A 20,066-nucleotide genomic window follows, 5' to 3' on the forward strand; every position below is an offset into this window, starting at 1 on the left:
TTCTTGTAAAATCATATAATGATTGTGTATGGGAAAATAGTCTTTTTGGGACAGTGTCAGTCACATGTGCTGCAATGCTGACGGAGTAAACTGCTCCAAAATTCTTTCACTTAGTTTGAGGTGCTGACTGTACCCTTGTAACTTACTCATCCTTTCAAAAATGGACAGACCAACACTTCTGGGATTTGAGGCACTCATGGCTAAACGTGTCTTTGAAATCTGACAATAGGCTACTCAGGCCATGACTCATGACGGTGGAAAAGCCCTAAATGTGCCACTACTGTCCTGTTTTTGCCATTTGAGGCCACTGCCGGTCAGCAAAAGTAACCTTTAAGTGAAGAGCACATAGTTTTACCAACTGCTTTTCAGTTTCAAAGTCATTTCAAAAGTGATGGAATCATTTCCCACACAGCTGTGTATGTGTATGTCTGTATGATGGTGCAGGTAAAAATGCAATTTATTTTATTTTCCCCAACCTTTCAGATGGTCGGATTTTGATTGGCAACAGCCACATCAGAAGGTCATCAGTCAAAGAGAGAGACCCGATGAAGGCGGCAAGACAGACAGACATTCTGGAGGTGGTGAAGGACCTGCAGACATTGAAAGGAATCCGATCATGGAGCGTGTTAAACAGAAGCTGAAAGCCCACCTGCGGGAAAAGTTTACATACATATATGAAGGCACATCAACCAGTCCATCTCAACTCGAGAATGTCTACACAAGACTCTACATCACTCAACAGACTGAGCAATATGGATGCATACCGCATGAGATTCTACATCAATTTAAACTCCCCGATGAGAATTCACCATTTTCAGAGGTAGAATATGAACTGATTGACTACCAAAATATCTTCAGACCAGGAAGAAAACAATCTGGGAAAGACAGGTCCATCCATAGAGTGATGACAAAAGGGATCGCTGGCATTGGAAAGACGATTGCTGTCCAGAAATTCTCCCTGAACTGGGCAGAGGGAAAATCCACCCAGCACATTGATTTCATCTTTGTGCTTCCTTTCAGAGAGCTGAACATGCTCAAAGAGGGTGAGTACAGTCTGCTGCAGCTTCTTCTTCACTTCTACCCCGAACTGAAACCAATAGAAGATACACAGCAACTTGTTAACAAGCAAGTGCTGTTCATCTTTGATGGTTTGGATGAAAGTAGATTTCCACTGGACTTTGAAGGGGGCGTGAGAGTGAGTGAAATAGTTCAGCGATCGACAGTGGATGTGTTGCTTACAAACCTCATCAAAGGGAACCTGCTGCCTAATGCTCTGATCTGGGTAACTTCCCGACCGGCAGCAGTTAGTCAGATTCCCTATAAATACATTGACCAGATGACTGAAGTGCAAGGGTTCAATGACCAAAAGAAAGAAGAATACTTCAAGAAGAGATTCAGCAGTGCTAGTCAGGCTGAAGAAGTCCTTTCCTGTCTCAGGGGGATGTTAAGCTTCACTTTCATGGGCCATATCCCAATCTTCTGCTGGATCACGGCTGAGGTGTTAAAGAACAGACGGAGTGACCAGACAAGTCAAAGGATCACAACAATGACAGAGCTCTACATTCAGTATTTACAAATTCAAACAGAAAGAACGATACAGAAATACAGAAAGAAGAGCTCAACTAAGAAGGCTAAAAAGAAGACATCAAAATCAGGGAATGAAGCCATGCTTTTCAATCTGTCCAAATTGGCATTTGAACAGCTGCAGGAAGGAAACATCATATTCTACGAAGAGGACCTCAGAGAATGTGGCATCGATGTTGACGAAGCTTCACGGTTTTGTGGATTCTGTTCCGAAATCCTGAGGCAGGAACGTGGCCTGTACCAGAAAAAAATGTTCAGCTTTGTGCATTTAAGCTTTCAGGAGTTTCTTGCTGCTCTCTATGTGTTCCACTGCTGTGTGACAAAGAACATCAGCGCTTTGAAGTCGTTCCTGGATGTTGACCCTGCAGATCTGAGCTTGCTTGAGTTGCAGAAGAAAGTTGTAGATAAAGCTTTGCAGAGTGAGAACGGTCAATTGGACCTGTTTCTCTGCTTCTTCCTTGGATTCTCACTGGAGTCCAATCAGAAGATGCTACAAAGTCTGCTACCACAGACAAAGAGCAGCTCAGACACAGTACAGGAGATGAAGAGATACCTTAGTAATTTTCATGCAGGAAACACCCCACCAGAGAGGTGCTTGAATCTTTTCCTCTGCAAGTGGGAGCTAAATGAAGAGAGATTTCAGGAAGACATCCGGATGTATCTAAATTCAGGAGTGAGACTCTCACCCATTGATTGTTCGGTACTGTCTACGATGCTGAAGATATCTGGGGAGATTGTTGAGGAACTTGATCTGACAAAATGCTTTACACCAGTAGTGGGGATTGAGAAACTTCTTCTGCTAATGAAGAACTGCAAGAGAGCTGTGTAAGTACCATATGAATTCAGATTTTAAGCAAGAAAGTGTGTTCAGACTGAATCTAAAGTGAATGTGTAGCAAACACAAACAGTAGATTGACTGTCCTCAGAAGCTGTAGTGAAGAAGCAACTTATAATGTATGTGGAAAGTGTACCAGAAAGTGGCACAGCAAAAAAGTAAGCTCAGACACACACAGGACCTTCACTCATGCTGTTGACTGGATTTCATGTGAAATCAAAATGTTATTAAAAGTTGTGTGGAACCAAACGTCATGTGCGTCATGTAACCTTTCCCCAAACCTGGTCTTGTCCTAAACCTAAGCAAGTAGTTTTTGTGCCTAACCCTAAACTAACTGTGATTATTTCAAAGCATTAATCACATGTGTAGAGGCTGCCTGGCCACATCAGATACAGCTGGTGAAGGGTACCTTGTGTTTCAGTATTGTTGGTATGTGATAAGTTGGGAAAATCTGTTGTGTTTGTCGTGTGTACCATTTGTTGTGTACCATTTACTGTGTCAGCACACTGCTGTCACAGTAAATGGTACATGTCTTAGAGCCACCCAGTGACAACCTGGTTTGGTGCTTTTCTTCTCTTCTTCTTCTCTACAGACTCAAGAGTGAGCATGTGAGTCATCACCTCAATATACTACTGTCCACCCTGCAGTCAGCAGACTCATACTTGCGAGAGCTGTGCCTGGTGTGTTTTTCTAACGTCAACCTTGCTCTTCCTGGAATTCTCTTTGACGTACTGGGAAGTCCTGACTGTAAACTGGAGACACTGAGGTGAGTTCAACGTCAAAATCTGAACTGTTTCTCCAGATTTGTAACTTAATTAATAGTTTAATTCTTTTAAATGAGACACACTCAACTAACTCAAGTTTGTTTAACGACTCAATTAAGACTTATTACATCTTATTTCTAAATGGTATGTGATGTTTTGCACAGATTGTGGAGGTTTGCTCTAGAGTATAAGCATTGTCACTCACTGGCCTGCATTCTTCAATTAAAACAATCATCACTGAGAGTGCTGGACCTGACAGACTGCGTATACAGCTATCCAAAGGATTACAGTGGATATTGCTCTAAAGACGTAGAGAAGAAGGAAAAATATGAGGATGTCAACGATGAGTTGAGCTTGCTGACTGTGATTCCTGCTGCCTTGATTGGTCCAGTCTGTAAACTGGAGGAGTTCAGGTAGAAGTTTTTAGGGATAGGATCATCTTCACATATTGCTCTCTTGTTATCCTCATGTTCAGTCATCATGTATGTTTTTGTCTTGTTTGCAGCATGTGTGGTTGTCACCTGAAAAGTAAATGCTGTCAAGTGTTTGCCTCAGTTCTCTGCTCAAACTCCCAGCTGAGAGAGCTCGACCTCAGCCGGAATGACCTGCAGGATTTAGGAGTGCAGCTGCTCTCTGTTGGACTTGGGAGTCCAAAATGTAGGCTGGAGATCCTGAGGTACTGATCCATGCCCCAGCCACATGACATAATTGATCAGTTCTGCAATAACATCTGCAATAGCAGTCACAGGTTTCAGTGCAGGATGTTGTGTTGTGCTGTTTTACAAAGAGCTCTTTTCTCTACAGGCTGTCATGTTGTGCGATCACAGAGCAAGGCTGTGCCTCTCTGGCCTCAGCTCTGAGGTCTAACCCGTCCCATCTGAGAGAGCTGGACCTCAGCTACAACCATCCAGGAGATTCAGGAGTCAGGCTGCTCTCTGAGAGACTGGAGGACCCAGAATGTAGACTGGAAAAACTCAAGTTGGTATACTGTAGCACTCTCACATTAAATAACAGTTCTTCTTCTCAGTGCAGGCAGCTGTTTAAGACAGTAAGAGTGCTTTTTCCTGTGATTATGGCATCTGTCGGGTTGACCATGCCAGATTAAATGTAAATGTCTGTCCTTTTTACTAACTGCACAGAACACATGTCCATTTGAATGACCATTTGAATGACCATGTGTTCCTCTGCCTCAGTGTGGACCATAATGAAGAGCACTGGGTGGACCCACAGCTTCTGCACAAGTGTGAGCTACTCATTCACTGAATGTCTACTCTGCTATATTAAATGGGTAAAACTGAAACTTAAATCTTACCGTTTCTTTGACAGATGCCTGTGATCTCACGCTCGACCCCAACACGGTGCATGAAAACCTCCTTCTGACTGACTTCAACAGGACAGTGAACAATACTGAAGAGAAGCAGCCGTATCCTGATCACCCAGAGAGATTTGATGGAGAGAAACAGGTCCTGTGTAGAGAGGGACTGACTGGACGCTGCTACTGGGAGGTGGAGTGGAAAGGATTTGTGACTATTGGTGTTGCTTATAAGAGTTTAGAGAGGAAAGGACGGTGGAACGCAGAAGTTGAAGTTAGCAACAAGGCCTGGAGTTTCAATATCACTAATTCGGATGGCTATTCTTTCCATCATGGGCATATGCACACTTTCATTCCTGCCCTATTCATCGATGTCCAAGCATTTCTGGCCAGACCGAGGAGACTGGGATTGTTCCTGGACTGGCCGGCTGGCATTTTGTCTTTCTACTGGCTGTCTGATGACACAAAAACTCTCCTTTACACATTCCACGCCACTTTCACTGAGCCTCTCTACCCAGGGTTCACTGTGCTTACTGGATCTCTGACGCTGTCCCGCGCAATGAAGTTGAGGGATAGTGTGAGTATTTCTGGTTGTCTCATATTACCACACGACTGGCACTGCTGGAAAAACAACTCATTTCATTTTGCCTTTCTGACTCATTCCAGGCTCAGTCACACTTCACACCTGAGATGATACCAGAAAGAACAGGCATTTCATACAGGTAAGAAACATCATTAGGTAAAAAAACGGTTTGATGGTTACCAAGTGGTTATTCTAAACACTGTCACTTCTTTCAATTGAGTTATTGTAAGCTCTAGATGTTTAGTGGGAGTGTAACACTAACTTCTGTTGGCCATGAAAACACCAAAGCTCTGTCTCAATCTATACTACTTACTACCTTTATGCAGTATATAGTGTATAATAATATTTATTGTATAGTGCATTGTTTGTCAGTTAGTGTACAGAAAATAAATTCATAACGGTTAATATAAAGAGGAAATGATGAAGGAATTGTACTGTCAGAAATCAAATTGTGACTTAAAAATTCAAATTATAATCCTCTCCAATGAAAATCAAGTTTTTAAATATGTTAACATGACCATGTGATGTTCTTGAGGGTGCAGGGTGGGGACTATTGGCATATTCCTGAAACCTTGAATACTAAATGAAGGCAATGTGTAGAGACATATGCAAGCTACTTTAACAAGTTATTTGGGAAAAAACATGTAGCCATCACACTTAAAATCAAACACTTGATCCATGAAATCTTTTGTATCTTAATGTTGTGGTTTTGTTGTTGTTGTTGTTGTGCTGTCGTACGTTTTGCTGTGGTGTCTTAATGCTGTGAAATTGTATTGTTGCTGTTGTTAAGTTGTTATTGTTGTGATGTCCTGATGTTGTGTGATCTTGTTATTGTTATATGTGATATGTGAATATATTCAATTTTGTAATTGTGTTTTTCTATTATAGTTTCTTTTAGCAGAGAAATTATTTTCTGTTTCCTGCACAGGCACTACAGATGAAAATTAGTTAATAGCTAACTCTGGGGCAGCTAAGTAGCTGTGCACTGTCCCTGTTATATTAAAGTAAAAAAAAAAACAAAACACCAGACACAATTTATTACTGCTTGCAGAGCACTTTATATTGTTTAAAGCAGGACTGTAGGAGGACTTCGACAAAGAGAAAAAGAGACTGTGTCTGAAACAGTTTCACTGCCGTTCATAATAATTAGTTATAAATTTTCCATCTTTGAGAAGCTCCAACCCTTTTCCTTTGAACATTGCATTGTGGGAAATAAGTCTACTTGTACAGCACACTAAAAAATCAAACAGGTTTGTGGTTTGTGTACTGCTTGGAAATATTTTTTGTCACTTTTCCCATGTGAACACACTACATACTTAAAACTCACTTAGAATTAGTGTGTAGTTTGGGACACACCTTTAGATCATGTGGTTTAATAGTAGGCTTCATATAATATAATATGTTATAACCTAGTCTAATCCTTTATTGTAAAGATTATTTACAGTACAATTAGCCAAATCTGTAGCTACGTGATACAACCACTAATGCACCTGTAGTCTGAGCATTAACCAGATCCACAACTTGACCCAGCAAGTAACTGTAGATTACAGTAACTAAGTAGATTACAGAGTGTAATGCATACTTAAGTACGAATACAGACTTGAAAATATATGCATGAAAGTACAAGTGCCCAAAAAACTTTTTTTTAAATTAGTTACTTCCACCCTGGTCTAAATGCTTGTTTTTATACAAACAGATTTATTCAGTTAAAACCAGGCTGCATAATGATATTTCATTCCTCTTTTTGATTGATTGGATTGACTGAATAGATGAAATAAAAATATAGAACTATTTTACATGGATGAGTGTTGAGGATGAATGAAGCAGTCTGTGAGGGAAGAAGCTGCTCTTCAGTCTGGTGGTACGGCTGTGGATAATTCTGTATTTCTACATCTCTTCTGTCTCTCTCTGACAGCTGCTTTTCCAGATCTCCACTTTCTGTTTCCTGCATTGTTTGAATATGCTGTAGTGTCTCACTGTTCCTAGATTTCACCAACAACTTTGGTGTGAGCAGGAATGAATGACAGGAATGAAGTTCAAAAATATGAAAACAAGACCATTCTCTGTTGTACAGGTTCACGTTCCCCAGCTCAGGCATGTTCCAGTGTTCTCTGACTGGGCTGGTGTTTAATGTGACTCACAAAGGGGAGGTCGTGTATAAGACTTTGATCTGGGATGAAACGCTCCTCCAACCTGCTGGAAAACTACCTGGAGGACCGCTGTTCAGCGTTGAGTGTCCTCAGGACTCCATCTGTCAGCTGCACCTCCCTCACTGTGAACCTGACCCTGGTAAGAACATTACTGTGCCCCGTGACCATCCAGCGAACCAACAGGAGATAGTAATTTTGTATTTTACCTGAAGTTTGCAGTTGTACACTGACATAAACAAAATGAAACTAATGGGTGAAACTAATTCACAGCACTGGTCTGCGAAAGTCTATCTGTCATCCACATCTCTGATGACGGCATGAGCATCATAAAGCCGCGGGAGATTACTGAAACTCACGTGGTCGTGGACACCCCTCACCTCTCTGCCTTTGGCATCGTGTGGGATCTCATCAAGAGGTTTATCGGTTTCCTGACGAAACCAGTAACTGGCCAAGTCCTGCTCTTCCTGCGGCCAGTATATGAAGCGGAGAAGCTCATCCTCAGTGTGATTCTGCTGCCGAGCAATGTTCCTCTGCATGAGGTAAGACCCTCTGTCACACCAGAGTGAACCATCAGCTCAAACTCTGTTTTGTTTTGACCTCCGACTTATAAAAGTGGCCTCCTCATCACCACAGTAGCACTCTACAGAATCTGCTTGTTACTTCACTAGGCCCTCTTGTGGCGGGTCGCTGTAATGTCCTCATGTATCAAGAATATGAGACTCAACAGATTTACATCTTTTTGAATTAGACAGTTTGATCCACAAGCTATTCAAACCCCTTCTAATGCACAACATGACCTTTATTCATTTCCTCTGTGATTTTATGCATTGGTGAGTTTTTCTTTGGTATATCTTTTGAAATAATTTTATTTCATCATTTATTATCCCACATATTCATTAAATATCTTGTTTTTGATTAACACAAAGCATTATTTTCAGTTTGCTTCCGTACTTTATGACAAAAAATATATTTTTGTATTACCACATTAGGTTTACATACACAGATCAAAAGTGGCCCATGTATGGAAGTGTGATTTTAAAAAGAATAAAAATTTACAATAATAATAATGATTTGGATAAAATCCTTTGTGTAGTTGTGATTTAGAATGGTTGTGCTGTCCTCACTAAAAGTTGTTGCAGGCAACGTATTTTTCAGCTATACAGCCAGCTTAACATTATACTTTTCCATCATTGCTTCCTCGAAGGAACAGGCAGGTTGTTGTGTTTGGCAGAATTTAATGAAAGGAAAAATATTTCATCTTTGTAAAACTGCAAAAGAACACAAAATACAAACAAGTAAACACCTTGTAAGCACTTAATAACATCTCTAGTAGTAATTAGAGAAAAAGTTACAGAAAAAATATTACTGGCAAATTAATGCAAACAGCCACTTAAAAGCATGTCAAAATATGTAATAACCAATGAAAGGACAATGGTAAATATAATTTACAAAGGTAAGAATGTTTCAGCTATCAAACACTACTACATCCATGTGCAGTAATGTAATTTTTTAACAAACTAAAAGTAACCACCATCAAAATACTGTACCCAAACTCAAGAAATAGTTACCTAAATAACAGATAACTTACGGATGAAGCCGTTTTGTGGACTTTTAAGGCAAAGGATTAAGAGGATTGTCACACTTGTGCTCGCTCTGCTTCCTGTTTCTCTCTGTTCACTTCTCACTCAGTGCAGATACTTGCAATCCCCACAAGGTGGTGCTACAGACCATATAATGAAACCAAAACACTAATTCCAATACAATGGTGGTTCTTACCCTGAGGGTCGAGACCCCTAAGGGTGGGGCCGCAAGATCATATCTGGGTATCAGCATCATATCTGGGTATCATCTGGTTGTGGAGAATAAAGAAAGATATAAGGTGACGTTTTGTAGCAAGCAGCACAGAGGGAGAGGCAGGAAACAGCCCTAAAAGACATTCAAAATCAATCAAATCACTCAAAATGATGGAGTTTTGCAGCTTTCTTGTGTTTTGCAGCAATCATTGAACAGTCTCAGGTGGTAAGATTTAGAAAATGATGTTTGTTGCGGCTATGAGGGTGTAAACATCCACATGGCTGTTCCACTCTGGGTGCTAATATCCATATTTACTACTGACACCTGGGTGCTAATAGTGTCTATTCCAAAAATAATGATTTGTGATAATCAAAAACAACATATGAATACCTGGAATATTAAATGATAACATATATTTGTTTAAAGGACATAACAACGAATTACTCAGCAATATATGAAATTACAAAGGAAATGAATACAGGTCTTTTTAGACCCATGTTGTGCATGAGAGGCGTGGTGATACGAAAATGATTTTCATTCAGGAAGTAAGAAAGGAAAAATAAACTGGGTTCAAACCCTGTGATGCTATTTGCATAATATTTGATAGATGTGTTTTTGAGACCTCTCATCAATATGGTCAATTCAGTCCTGATAAAAACTGTCATATGCAATCTGAGACTATATAATTACAGTCCACAATTACTTATTATTTTGTATCTTATTTTATGGTAAAATCTTGAAAATGTGTGTATCGAATATGATACAGCTAGTGGATAATTTATTTGTGAATCCCTCAATCATTATTCTAATGAATTTCATGATGCAGTCTGCATTATTCCACCACAATCACATATACACTAAAAAAAACTATTTTAAGACTGAAATGTTACCTTAAGACAAATTTAGAGCTGTTTTTGTTTTGTTTTTTTTTAATGAAAAGGTTCCTGTTTGGAAAAAAAGAATTGAAATGTGATTAAAAAGTAAAATACAGTAAAAATAATAAATAATATTATTTTTAAAATAAAAAATACTGTGATCAATTAATATAATAAATGCCTGACATATCAAATATGATACAAACAAAATGTAAAAATTAAAATGATTTAGAACACTATATATATTTTTTAATTTTGTTAAAAAGCCCAATAAACATTTAAATAAAAAAATGTCTGGTCAGTGTTTCATGTGCCAAGGTTTACAGAGTTAAAACCCTCTAACAATCTGTCCTGATGTCACTGAAGGTCAAAGTGCAGTATGAAAACTTTGAGTACATCCACGCTCCGTCCAACTGTCTCCTGCACAAAGACCATTATTACAGCCTCCACAGTGACCCAGAGGACTACAAGATACAACCTGCAGTGAGTATGAGACACAACTTCTGCTGCCCCTGGATACAACTCTGAAAACAACCAGCAACATGACATGTTTGCATTTCATTTCAGAGTGCACGTTTTTTTGAAAATTATGGACCAAATTACCACGCATCATTTGAGATCGTCCTGACGACAAGCACAAGGGAGGTGACTCTGATGGTGCAAGATCCAGATAAAACACAAGTTTGGGAGCATGGCCTTTATCTGCCTGGTAAAAACTGCATCACTCAGTCTGTAACAGAAGTTTGCAAAGTGTGAACTTGAGCAAGGAAGTCATCGCTCAGTCAAATCTGAAGACACAGACATGATAGACATATTTATAGATTCAGTGTGACTTACATTTCCAGAAAATATCCACATAGAAAAAAGAAGCTCCTAATAACTCCAGAACTTATCTGAGAATCCTCACATCTTGTTAGCTTAAGTTACACAGCATTGCCAAGCAAATCATTCCTGCAGTTTTCTTTTTCACACATTACCTTAGTGCATGTCTGTCAAATAAAACTGCATACAATAGCAATACACACACAAACACTGGCAAAGAGGATCATATAGCAGAACTGGCTGACTTACTCATAACAACAAGGCTAACAGAGCTAATGTAGTGCTGTAGTGGCCTATAACTTTCACAAAAAGCAACAATTAAAATAAAATTACTGACATTCTGAACCACTACTCGTTATTTAATTGCTCCAAATTAGTGTTAAAGTTCACACAGTTTCTCTTGACTGTCCCTCAGTATTACAACATTAACCCAACTTTGACTTAAAGCAGCATGAACAAACAGTTACTGGCATTCTGACCTACTACTCATTATTTACATGGCTTCATATGAGGCTTAACATTTACACAGTTTTTCTTGACTATCCTTCAATATTACAACATTAGTCCAATTTCACCCGGTTTGTGGGAGCAGCCATATTAGCTATGCAATAGCCTAACGCCAAATTCAACAGGTTTAGAAAATAAAAACTAAAACAACATAAAACACAACAAAGCTTATCATCACATTATGGATTCATCATTGAACTTGAACCGTTATCAGCTGGCCCTCATTGAGAAAGTGAAGTAAAATCCACACAGCTGTAATCAAGCCACTCAGCTCTCCTGTTCCTGAGGGGGACGTCACAATCTGTGCTGACACTTTGACATGGTATCAATTAGTTTGGAGCTGAATAAATGTAAAGTAAATAACATTTACATTAACCTATCACTCTAAAATAAAATGCATCAGGTCTGCAGATGTCCCTCCCACCCCACAACAATAATAGGTTAAGAAGCGCTTTTCTAGTCAGTACAGTAACACCAGTGACTGTCCAGCCAATCAGAATTTGGTGAGATGAGAGCACAATAATCAACCAATCGTCTAACTCACCACACTGTTACTTACACACATAAAACATAAGAACATAGACTTGAAGCATAGAAATATGCTTTGGGTGTTGGTTACACGTGTAGCACAGATGAAAAGCAGGTCATTACGTGACCTGTGTGGACAGCTGCAATTCTGCAGTTAGAAGCTTGTAAAATGCATCATATGAACTCAGTGTACTAGAGGTTGTGGTTTTTGATTTTTCCATGGGATTTGTTGATAATAACTGACAAGTAGAGTATCACTAGCCTCATCCTTTCAGGACATGGGTGTGCTTGAATTAAAGCTGCAGTAGGTAGAAAGCCTAAAAACAGTTGATTTCTGAGTCTTATCTGAGTTAGGTTTCGTTTTCTGTGCCCTGAGCCCCTCCTACCAGAGGAGCAGCACACACTTCATATGTTCAAGCAACAGTTTACAGAGGCAATCGTGAGCGAGCACAGACCGACAGACATCAGCTGTGTGGAATAAACCAGAGGGGGAGGTGCAGAAGTCTAGTTCTCTCTCAGAACACTTGATTTACAATATGCTGAAAGGTTTTTATGATTTTTTTTCTCAATGATACCAAAACAATGTTGTCTACCTTAGCTTTACTTTTTAGAAATTCTCCCCAAACTGTCTCTGTTGAACTATAAGCACTGATTGTTGAATTGGATTATTTTTCCAGCTTCATCTTCAAAAACTTCTACAGATGAAAGTCGGCCAAGGAAGAGGAACAACACCTCAACAGAGGAGAAGCTATATGAGGCTCGGACAAAATTTATTGGCCGGGTGTCTGATCCCACTCTAGACAGGCTGCTGGATGAACTTCTAGGCCGCGGCGTGATAAGTGACGCTGAGGCCGAAGCAGCCAGAGTCAAACCCAGGTCAGAAAAAGCGCGAGATGTAATCGACATGGTGCGGAAGAAAGGAGCAGAGGCAAGTTTAATCATGATAACAATCTTCTCCGTCAATGATCCATTCCTTTGCAAAGAGCTCAACTTGATCTGAGGCAGAAATCTGTGGAATGATAATCATATGCTGCTGTTCATCATCATTAAAAACCTAAAGCCAATGAAGAAAACAGTTTGACAGAAAATGTAAAAGAGAAACTGAAACATTCTGTGTGTGAAACATGATAAAGGAAGAATCACACTCCTGTGGTGGCAGCAAATAAGAGAAGGATCCTCACTCGCCTCAGAGGAACAAATGTCATGAATCAGGTGCTGAGGAAGTGAACTGTATTGAATACACTGATAGCGTCACAGAGCCCTGCAGCCTGAATGACACTGGATTAAATGACAACCTGAGTGTAAGCAGAGACACTAATACACCGGACAACTTTTGCCCTATAATCAACTGTCTGTGTTTTATGTCAAAATCACAATATTTCTGATGATTATATTCTAAGAGAGAAGAAAAAGTCAGAGAGAATCCTAACACAGTTATGTTCATGTTATGCTGGTGTGCAGTGGTCAAATGTACTCTGTGGCTGTGGGACATGATTTTTCATCATAAAGAACATAAATCAATGGAGAATATTCGTTTTCATAGATTTTTGCTGCAGTATGAGTCTGCTAATTATACTTCCTTCTGTCCTCGAGTATTTTTATGAGACAACACTCTCTTAATCTAATGGAACACTACAGCATACAGTACAATACCTTTTATCACTATTTTACTTGTGTTTATTCTGATTTGTCTTTTTTTCTTATTTTTCCCTCCAAGTGCGTCTTTTAAAACATTCATAGTTGATTTTATTGCTCTGTCATGTCCATTGTTTTCTTTCAGTCATACATTTATTTTTTATTATAAAAGTCTATTGTGATTTTCATCAATCGCAGCTGCTCATACACTAGAAATAGATTTTTAACTGGTACAGGAGCGACAGTAAGCAGATGCTTTTCCTTTTTCCTTTTTACTATACATTATGAGATGCTGTGCATCATGAGGACCTGCTAGCCATTTTTAACTTTTTAACTTAGTTTTTTTATATATGTTATAGATGTAATCATATATTGTGTGTGATTTTTGTTTTATGCAATGTAAGAATTTAATATATGCAGGGCCATGACCAGGATTTTAGACATGCTTAAGGGTCCCTCAGTGGAACCCCACCTGTCCCCCAGACAGTTTTGACTGACCACCTAAAAACATTTCATTTTTACTTTTTGCTGTTTCCAATTCTTCTACTTTGATAAGACTGTTAAATGAATTACTGTTCATTCAGTAAACACAGTTGTTCGAAACTGTGTTGCCATCAACACGTCTGTGTACAGTGACAGCCAACAATAACTGCTTCAATATATTTAAAGGTGCTACAAAGAACTTTTGTATTGTTGATTTTGTAGGCCAATGTGGACAAAAGCAGTAGTGTTTCCACTGCCATAACTGTAAAATGTAACGTCAAAAATAAAATGATCTGAATAAAAATGTCCTCCTGCGTCTTTTTAACCAGCAAAAGTACTACTCGCTGTAACTTTTACCTGTTAAAATGTAAACACAAGCTCATTTTATATGAATTCACAGAGAATCCAACCTGGTGGCAGACATTCAACAACATATTGGCAACATATTCATTAGGTCAGTAACCACATCTAATCAAACAAATCAAAAAGAAAAGAAAGAAAGTGGAGGACACCATCCCTTAAATCACTGTATTTGCTTCCTGTCTGTCAAAGGATTGATGGGAGGAAGAGGTTACCAAGTTCACGTTAGTTCACCTCACCTCACTCACCATAATCAATTTTCGAATCTCTCTTTTTTTCTCTTTTCATACTTTTTCTTCTTTTTTTATTATTAATTTTTTCCAGCTTTTTCTTGAGTATAAAAAAAGGTGGTACGAAGAACAAAAGAACATCACAATTGCTCCATAATTAAAAATAAGAAAAAAGTATAAGAACCTTAAAAACTGTTGTCCTTTAAAATACTACATATGCAATGTTGTCAGGTTACTGTATCAGTACTTCAGTAAGACAGACAGGGGAGTGCTACAGAGGTATCTTGGTGGGTCAGTCTTTTCCTCCTGTATGGTCTGTTGTAATGATGGATTGTTTTCAGCTCTTTGTAGATATTTTCTTCCCAGGACGGTGATTCTTTCCTGCAGGGTCATGAGGCCGGATAGTTTATGGGTGTATTTATTGCTTGCAGGGCCGTGCAGAGACCTTTGGAGGGGCAGGTGCTCAAAGTTAAAAGGGGGCCACGAATTTGCTCCATGGTGCTGGTTCATAATCTGCCCTTTATTATTTGTAGTGCTAATGATAAAGTAAAAAAAGAATTAAATGATATAGAAATCATGTATTTAAATGTATTTGTGCTTTTATTTAGTTTGACTATCCACTTTGCGCAAGACAGCAAGGTTATAAAAGTTATATATTTTATATTTATGCATATTATATTGAATTTGTATGTTTATATACAAATGTTAGAAACAAGTACTGAGGTTGAGAAAATCACAATTCAAATTCTTCTAATTATTATTGTTATTGTTGTTGTATTTATACTGTAATAGTCAAAAATTATGTGAATATGCATGTACATTGCATAGTTTTAGTGAAATAACAGCCTATGCCTCATTGTCTCTAGAAACAGAGGAAAAACACTGAAACTCACTTGACAGTAAAACATCTCTCTAATGCACTTGGCCACCACAAAAGAAACATATAGAAACAAAAAGAAGCCTGACATACTTCTTCCCCTCAGCAGCTGTGTGTGGTTAACCAGCGGCTATAACTTATGAGAGGTGTGTGCAGAGTGAGACACACACACACACACACACACACACAGGATGCTCTTTGTCTGTCTGTAATTATCCCAATAGTTATGTAATGTAATAATAATGATAATAGTAATGATAATGGAAATAATATTAAAAACTTCAAACTTATACAGTGCTGTATGTACATATATTAGATCATTATACACTGTACAGTATAATACACAACTCCACTCTGTAGTCTGGCTCAATGTCCCGCCTACAGCAGCACATCTGATTGGTTAGAAGTCATGATCAATCAGCAGACACACTGTGTCACAGACGGGGTGAGACAGAGCTGCACCTGAGCAGAGAGGAGCTGTGTAGAAGTTAAGACAGCTGATATCACCAAAGTTTCAATGAACATCACAGTTTTATGATCTGTTTCTTTGGTGATAGCAGAGTTACATCAGTGAAAAAAGTTATGGTCTGGATTTCACTCAAGGTGATGTGACGACTTTTAAATCAGTCGCTCTTCACAGAGATGAGCTGCACACAGCAGCATCTGTCCTGTCTGTTCACTGTAACTCTGCATTGAGATTTCAGGTATTATAACTTATACAAAAGTAACAGTGACAGTAAAACTATGATGCTCACATGTGGTCCGCGGATCACACGCGTGCCGAACTGTAGAGGGCGATCCGTTGCTTAGCAGCGCTTAGCTACAGGGCACATCTGGGCAGTGAGGGCACATCTACGTGGATCATGTGACCAACCGAGGGTAGATGTGAATTATTATTATTTTGTTTTATTTATTATTTTGGGCCACACAGACAGACTTTTACACACACACTTACAAAAAACAAACAAACAAACAAACAAACAAAAAAAACACTTTGACAAAAGGGCACTTTGGGCATCAAGGGTCAAAGGGGCAGGTGCTCCAGCACCCTCCGCGCCCCCCCCCCTCTGCACGTGCCTGATTGCTTGTATATCTGGGTAGTCTGTAGCACATTTTTATGGCAATATTTTGGACAATCTGGAGTTTTGTGAGCTGTGTTGTCCCTACGTTGCACCAGGCAGGCACTGCATATTCAAACAGTGGTCTGATGTATGACTGATACACCCTCACAGCTGTTTCAGGATTACAATGATGACCAGATGGTGGTGCTAGTGCACCAAAGAGTGTAACCACCATGAAAGACTGAAGAAGACGAATGGGCTCTGCCTCTGCTTTCTATTACGTCCTCAGTTAAGATTTAAATGAGGGGTGCCGCGACATTTTTGGTACACTGACGATCTACTGTCTGAAATATCAGGATGTCTGGCAGAGGAAAGGGAGGAAAAGGACTGGGTAAAGGAGGCGCTAAGCGTCACCGTAAAGTTCTCCGTGATAACATCCAGGGAATCACCAAGCCCGCTATCCGCCGTCTGGCTCGCCGTGGTGGAGTGAAGCGCATCTCCGGTCTGATCTACGAGGAGACCCGCGGTGTGTTGAAGGTCTTTCTGGAGAACGTCATCCGTGATGCCGTCACCTACACCGAGCACGCCAAGAGAAAGACGGTGACCGCCATGGATGTGGTGTATGCTCTGAAGAGACAGGGACGCACTCTGTACGGCTTCGGAGGTTAAAGCGCTCATTCTGTGTCTTTAGAGAAAAAAAAACCAAAGGTCCTTTTAAGGACCACACACTCACTCTGTTAAGAGCTCAAGTCCATTATCTGGTTTATTACAGTCAAATTGTGTTGTAATTAATGTGGAAATGTATTAATTAATCGTGACCATGTTCATTTCAGGGTGCGCAATGATGCGCAACCGGAATTATCAGGTTCATTTAGAGATATGAACACATTGTTTAGTAATTGTTTTGTCTTGAATCGTCATGATTTCGTGTAACGTGATTACAGGAATCCAGAACATCAGGGGACTCATTTACAAAACTATGTAAGGTTCACCTTAAAATATGGCATACGGATGAAACACAAAGTCCTTCCGCACAAACAAATCAAGGCGTAGACGGGTCCTACGCCGGTTTTCCTTTATAAATCACAATCAATGGAAAATGTGGCGCACATTTTGCGGATGTCATGTAACGCCCATAATTGCCTATAAATGGTCAATGAAACGCCCCAAATTAATATTCATTAAGACTGACTGCAGGAGGATGATCGTGGCGAACGCTGCAGGAAAGGATAAAAAAGGATTGTCACACAGAATGAAAACAACATTTGTGTTACGGAGGTTGAGACAAGGAAAATATGTTATATGGTGGACATACTGTGGACATTACAGACACCAAAAAGGCATCAGAGTGGCAGCGTGTGGCGGACGCTAAGAATACTGCTGCTTCACACATACAACACTCGCCAAGACCAATTAAAAAATAAGTAGTCCGACAGAAAAGTATAAACCAGACAGCGCAGAGCCAGATGCCATGTGAGTTTGTGTATTTGTACCACGGAGAGCGGAAAGACACCTCGTTCTTTTGATGAGAAACTTACTGTCAGAGAATCCTACCAGAGCCGAGGGGCACAGAGACAGAGGGGGACACAGAGTGAGCCAGACGTACGGGATGAGTCGGCAGCCTACGTAATGGATAATGTGTATTCTCTTTGAGTTGAAAGTAAACCGAATGCACCAACACGTTTATGTACAAAAATAATCAGCGCTTTTTTTCCACAAACATTTTGTTTCTTTTATTTTCTGAGTTGCAGCAGGTCAAAGGTGCTGCAGCTGTGCGCCCTGCACCTCCACTGCACTTTGGCTGTGCGTCTTTAGCAGCGGCCGCGTCCTTATAGAAACAATCGACTCCACACATTTAAACAGAGATAAAGCAAACTGAAAACCTTTAAAAAAAACAAACAAAAAAACCCCCACATATATCTGCTCAGCTAGATCACTGAAGATTTGCAAAGATGCTGAAAAGAAAGAAGCCACCAGAAAAAGAGATGTGTGGTGCAGATAAGCGTAGGGCAAAAAAAGAAAAAAAAAGTTAATTGAGGATGCGGCCAAATGCACGAAACTGACAGATCTCTTCTGTCGTGGTGGGAGGAGCCAGGCCAGTGACGTCACGGGTCCAAGCAGCAGCACGGCCACAGCAGGTAAACAAGCACTGTCTGCTGTAACACGGCGCTATCATGATCTCAGACTTGAGACTAGGGTTGTCACAAGAACCGACACTACCGGTAATCTGAACGTGACTGAACCTGGATCCGCTCCAGCTGCTTGGTGTGGCCTCAGCCACAGTTGAAGCCCATAAACATGACGCGCCATGTGTCTTTCGCCGGTCAGTTGTCATGGGAACAAGACGCTCTGACGGTGGTGCGCATTTAGACCATAATACAGGTTTGGAGCAGAGACAAAACAAACGTGTGTGAATATATAAAACGGAGCTGAAGAATGAAACAATAAGTTTACACTTTCTTGGCTTTTTTCTGTCCTCTATTCGAGTGTACAATGTCAGGCCCCTTTGACCTCAAACCCATGTGGAATACAGCCCAGTTACGCCACGAGGATGTCAAAATTAGTTGAGGTGTGTCTGAAGACTTTCGCAAGCAATAATTTTACACATCCAGAATCCATTTTATAAGAGTCAATGCATAAATCTTTGACGACTTCTCTTTTCTACTTAAAATATAAAATATGTATAATATAAAATATTTCACCAGCTGGGTTTTTCATATGAATAAATTTACTTTGGATTTGGTTTTGTTCTGATTTGAGGGCATATAGTAAATTTCCTCTGTTGTTCATTTCTGTTCCTTTACAAATGCTGAATAATAACTCATTATTTAAGTTATCTATCTTCAGTTTTAAATTAGACATAATATCTTCTTCAATAGAAGATCTGTGTTTCATTTGTTTCATACTTATATAATGTGTGACTAATTAATCATATTTTATATTTTTAAGTTTTTTTTTTAATTAAATGTAAATATAAAATGGGATCACATGTAAATCCTGTCAATTCAGGTTTTAGTTTTACAGTTGAATCTTGTGAAGTTGAAGCCATGTGGATTTATAGATCGACATACATCAGTTAATTTAGATTCTTGACAAATTTCTTTTAGTGTGGTGCTGCACCTGTTGTGTTCTGAAGATTAAATTAAAGCCTACAGTTAGGAGTTTTTGAAGTTTATCAAATAAATGACATTTCTTACTGACTTCAGGGGCAGTATAAACATTAATTATGTGGTATTTTTCACCTCCATAGCCTACCCGGAATAATTAAAATAAAAGTAACATGAGAAATTAAAAATATTCTGACACCATCAGAATGAATTTCACCTATGGATATAAAACATTTACCTTTGCTCCACCATTTACAGACATCGATATGATCAGTTGTTGTCAGTCTCAGCTCTTGATCGCAGAAGTTATCTAAATCATTGTTACAAAGATAGTTCATCTTCTGTTGTCTGAAAACACTAGATTTGATACTGCTGGAGTGCTGCAGTTGATCTGTGGGCAGGAAACCATACTGCCACTGTCGAACCGAGGGCAGGTCCGATGGCATTGAGTCATGCTGCTGGGCTGGAGGTTGGCTGTAGGGTTGCTGCTGGTCTTCATCCGTGGGGACAGGCTGCTGCTGGGTCTAGGCTTTGTTTGCATTAGAGTCCAGGCAGCTGA

The 20,066-nt window shown here is 39.6% G+C and overlaps 2 protein-coding genes and 1 long non-coding RNA gene across 3 annotated transcripts in view; 2 read left to right on the forward strand and 1 right to left on the reverse strand.

Moving 5' to 3' along the window:
• Nucleotides 1-20,066, reverse strand: part of LOC146330677 (uncharacterized) — a 215,788-nt gene that overhangs the window by 69,791 nt on the left and 125,931 nt on the right. The window lies entirely within an intron of this gene.
• Nucleotides 345-13,973, forward strand: LOC146330681 (NACHT, LRR and PYD domains-containing protein 3-like). Its single transcript, XM_084716203.1, has 13 exons — nt 345-2,409; nt 3,012-3,185; nt 3,348-3,596; nt 3,689-3,859; nt 3,988-4,161; nt 4,377-4,426; nt 4,510-5,072; nt 5,162-5,217; nt 7,153-7,367; nt 7,499-7,767; nt 10,264-10,380; nt 10,465-10,606; nt 12,432-13,973. Exons 1-13 carry the CDS (start codon nt 617-619, stop codon nt 12,752-12,754), a joined length of 4,296 nt encoding a protein of 1,431 aa, XP_084572329.1. The 5' UTR covers nt 345-616; the 3' UTR covers nt 12,755-13,973.
• On the forward strand, nt 16,714-17,126 carry LOC146330682 (histone H4). The gene has a single exon (XM_084716206.1). It carries the CDS (start codon nt 16,758-16,760, stop codon nt 17,067-17,069), a length of 312 nt encoding a protein of 103 aa, XP_084572332.1. The 5' UTR covers nt 16,714-16,757; the 3' UTR covers nt 17,070-17,126.

This window comes from Lutjanus erythropterus, chromosome 3 (assembly GCF_056507025.1).
Source record: "Lutjanus erythropterus isolate fLutEry1 chromosome 3, fLutEry1.hap2, whole genome shotgun sequence".
In the NCBI taxonomy this organism is placed as follows: domain Eukaryota; kingdom Metazoa; phylum Chordata; class Actinopteri; order Lutjaniformes; family Lutjanidae; genus Lutjanus; species Lutjanus erythropterus.

Coding starts and splice junctions, on each gene's coding strand:
- LOC146330681 (XM_084716203.1), top strand. CDS start 617: ATGGAGCGTGTTAAACAGAAGCTGAAAGCCCACCTGCGGGAAAAGTTT. Junction 2,410..3,011: donor AAGAACTGCAAGAGAGCTGT/GTAAGTACCATA, acceptor TCTTCTCTACAG/ACTCAAGAGTGAGCATGTGA. Junction 5,218..7,152: donor AGAACAGGCATTTCATACAG/GTAAGAAACATC, acceptor TCTGTTGTACAG/GTTCACGTTCCCCAGCTCAG.
- LOC146330682 (XM_084716206.1), top strand. CDS start 16,758: ATGTCTGGCAGAGGAAAGGGAGGAAAAGGACTGGGTAAAGGAGGCGCT.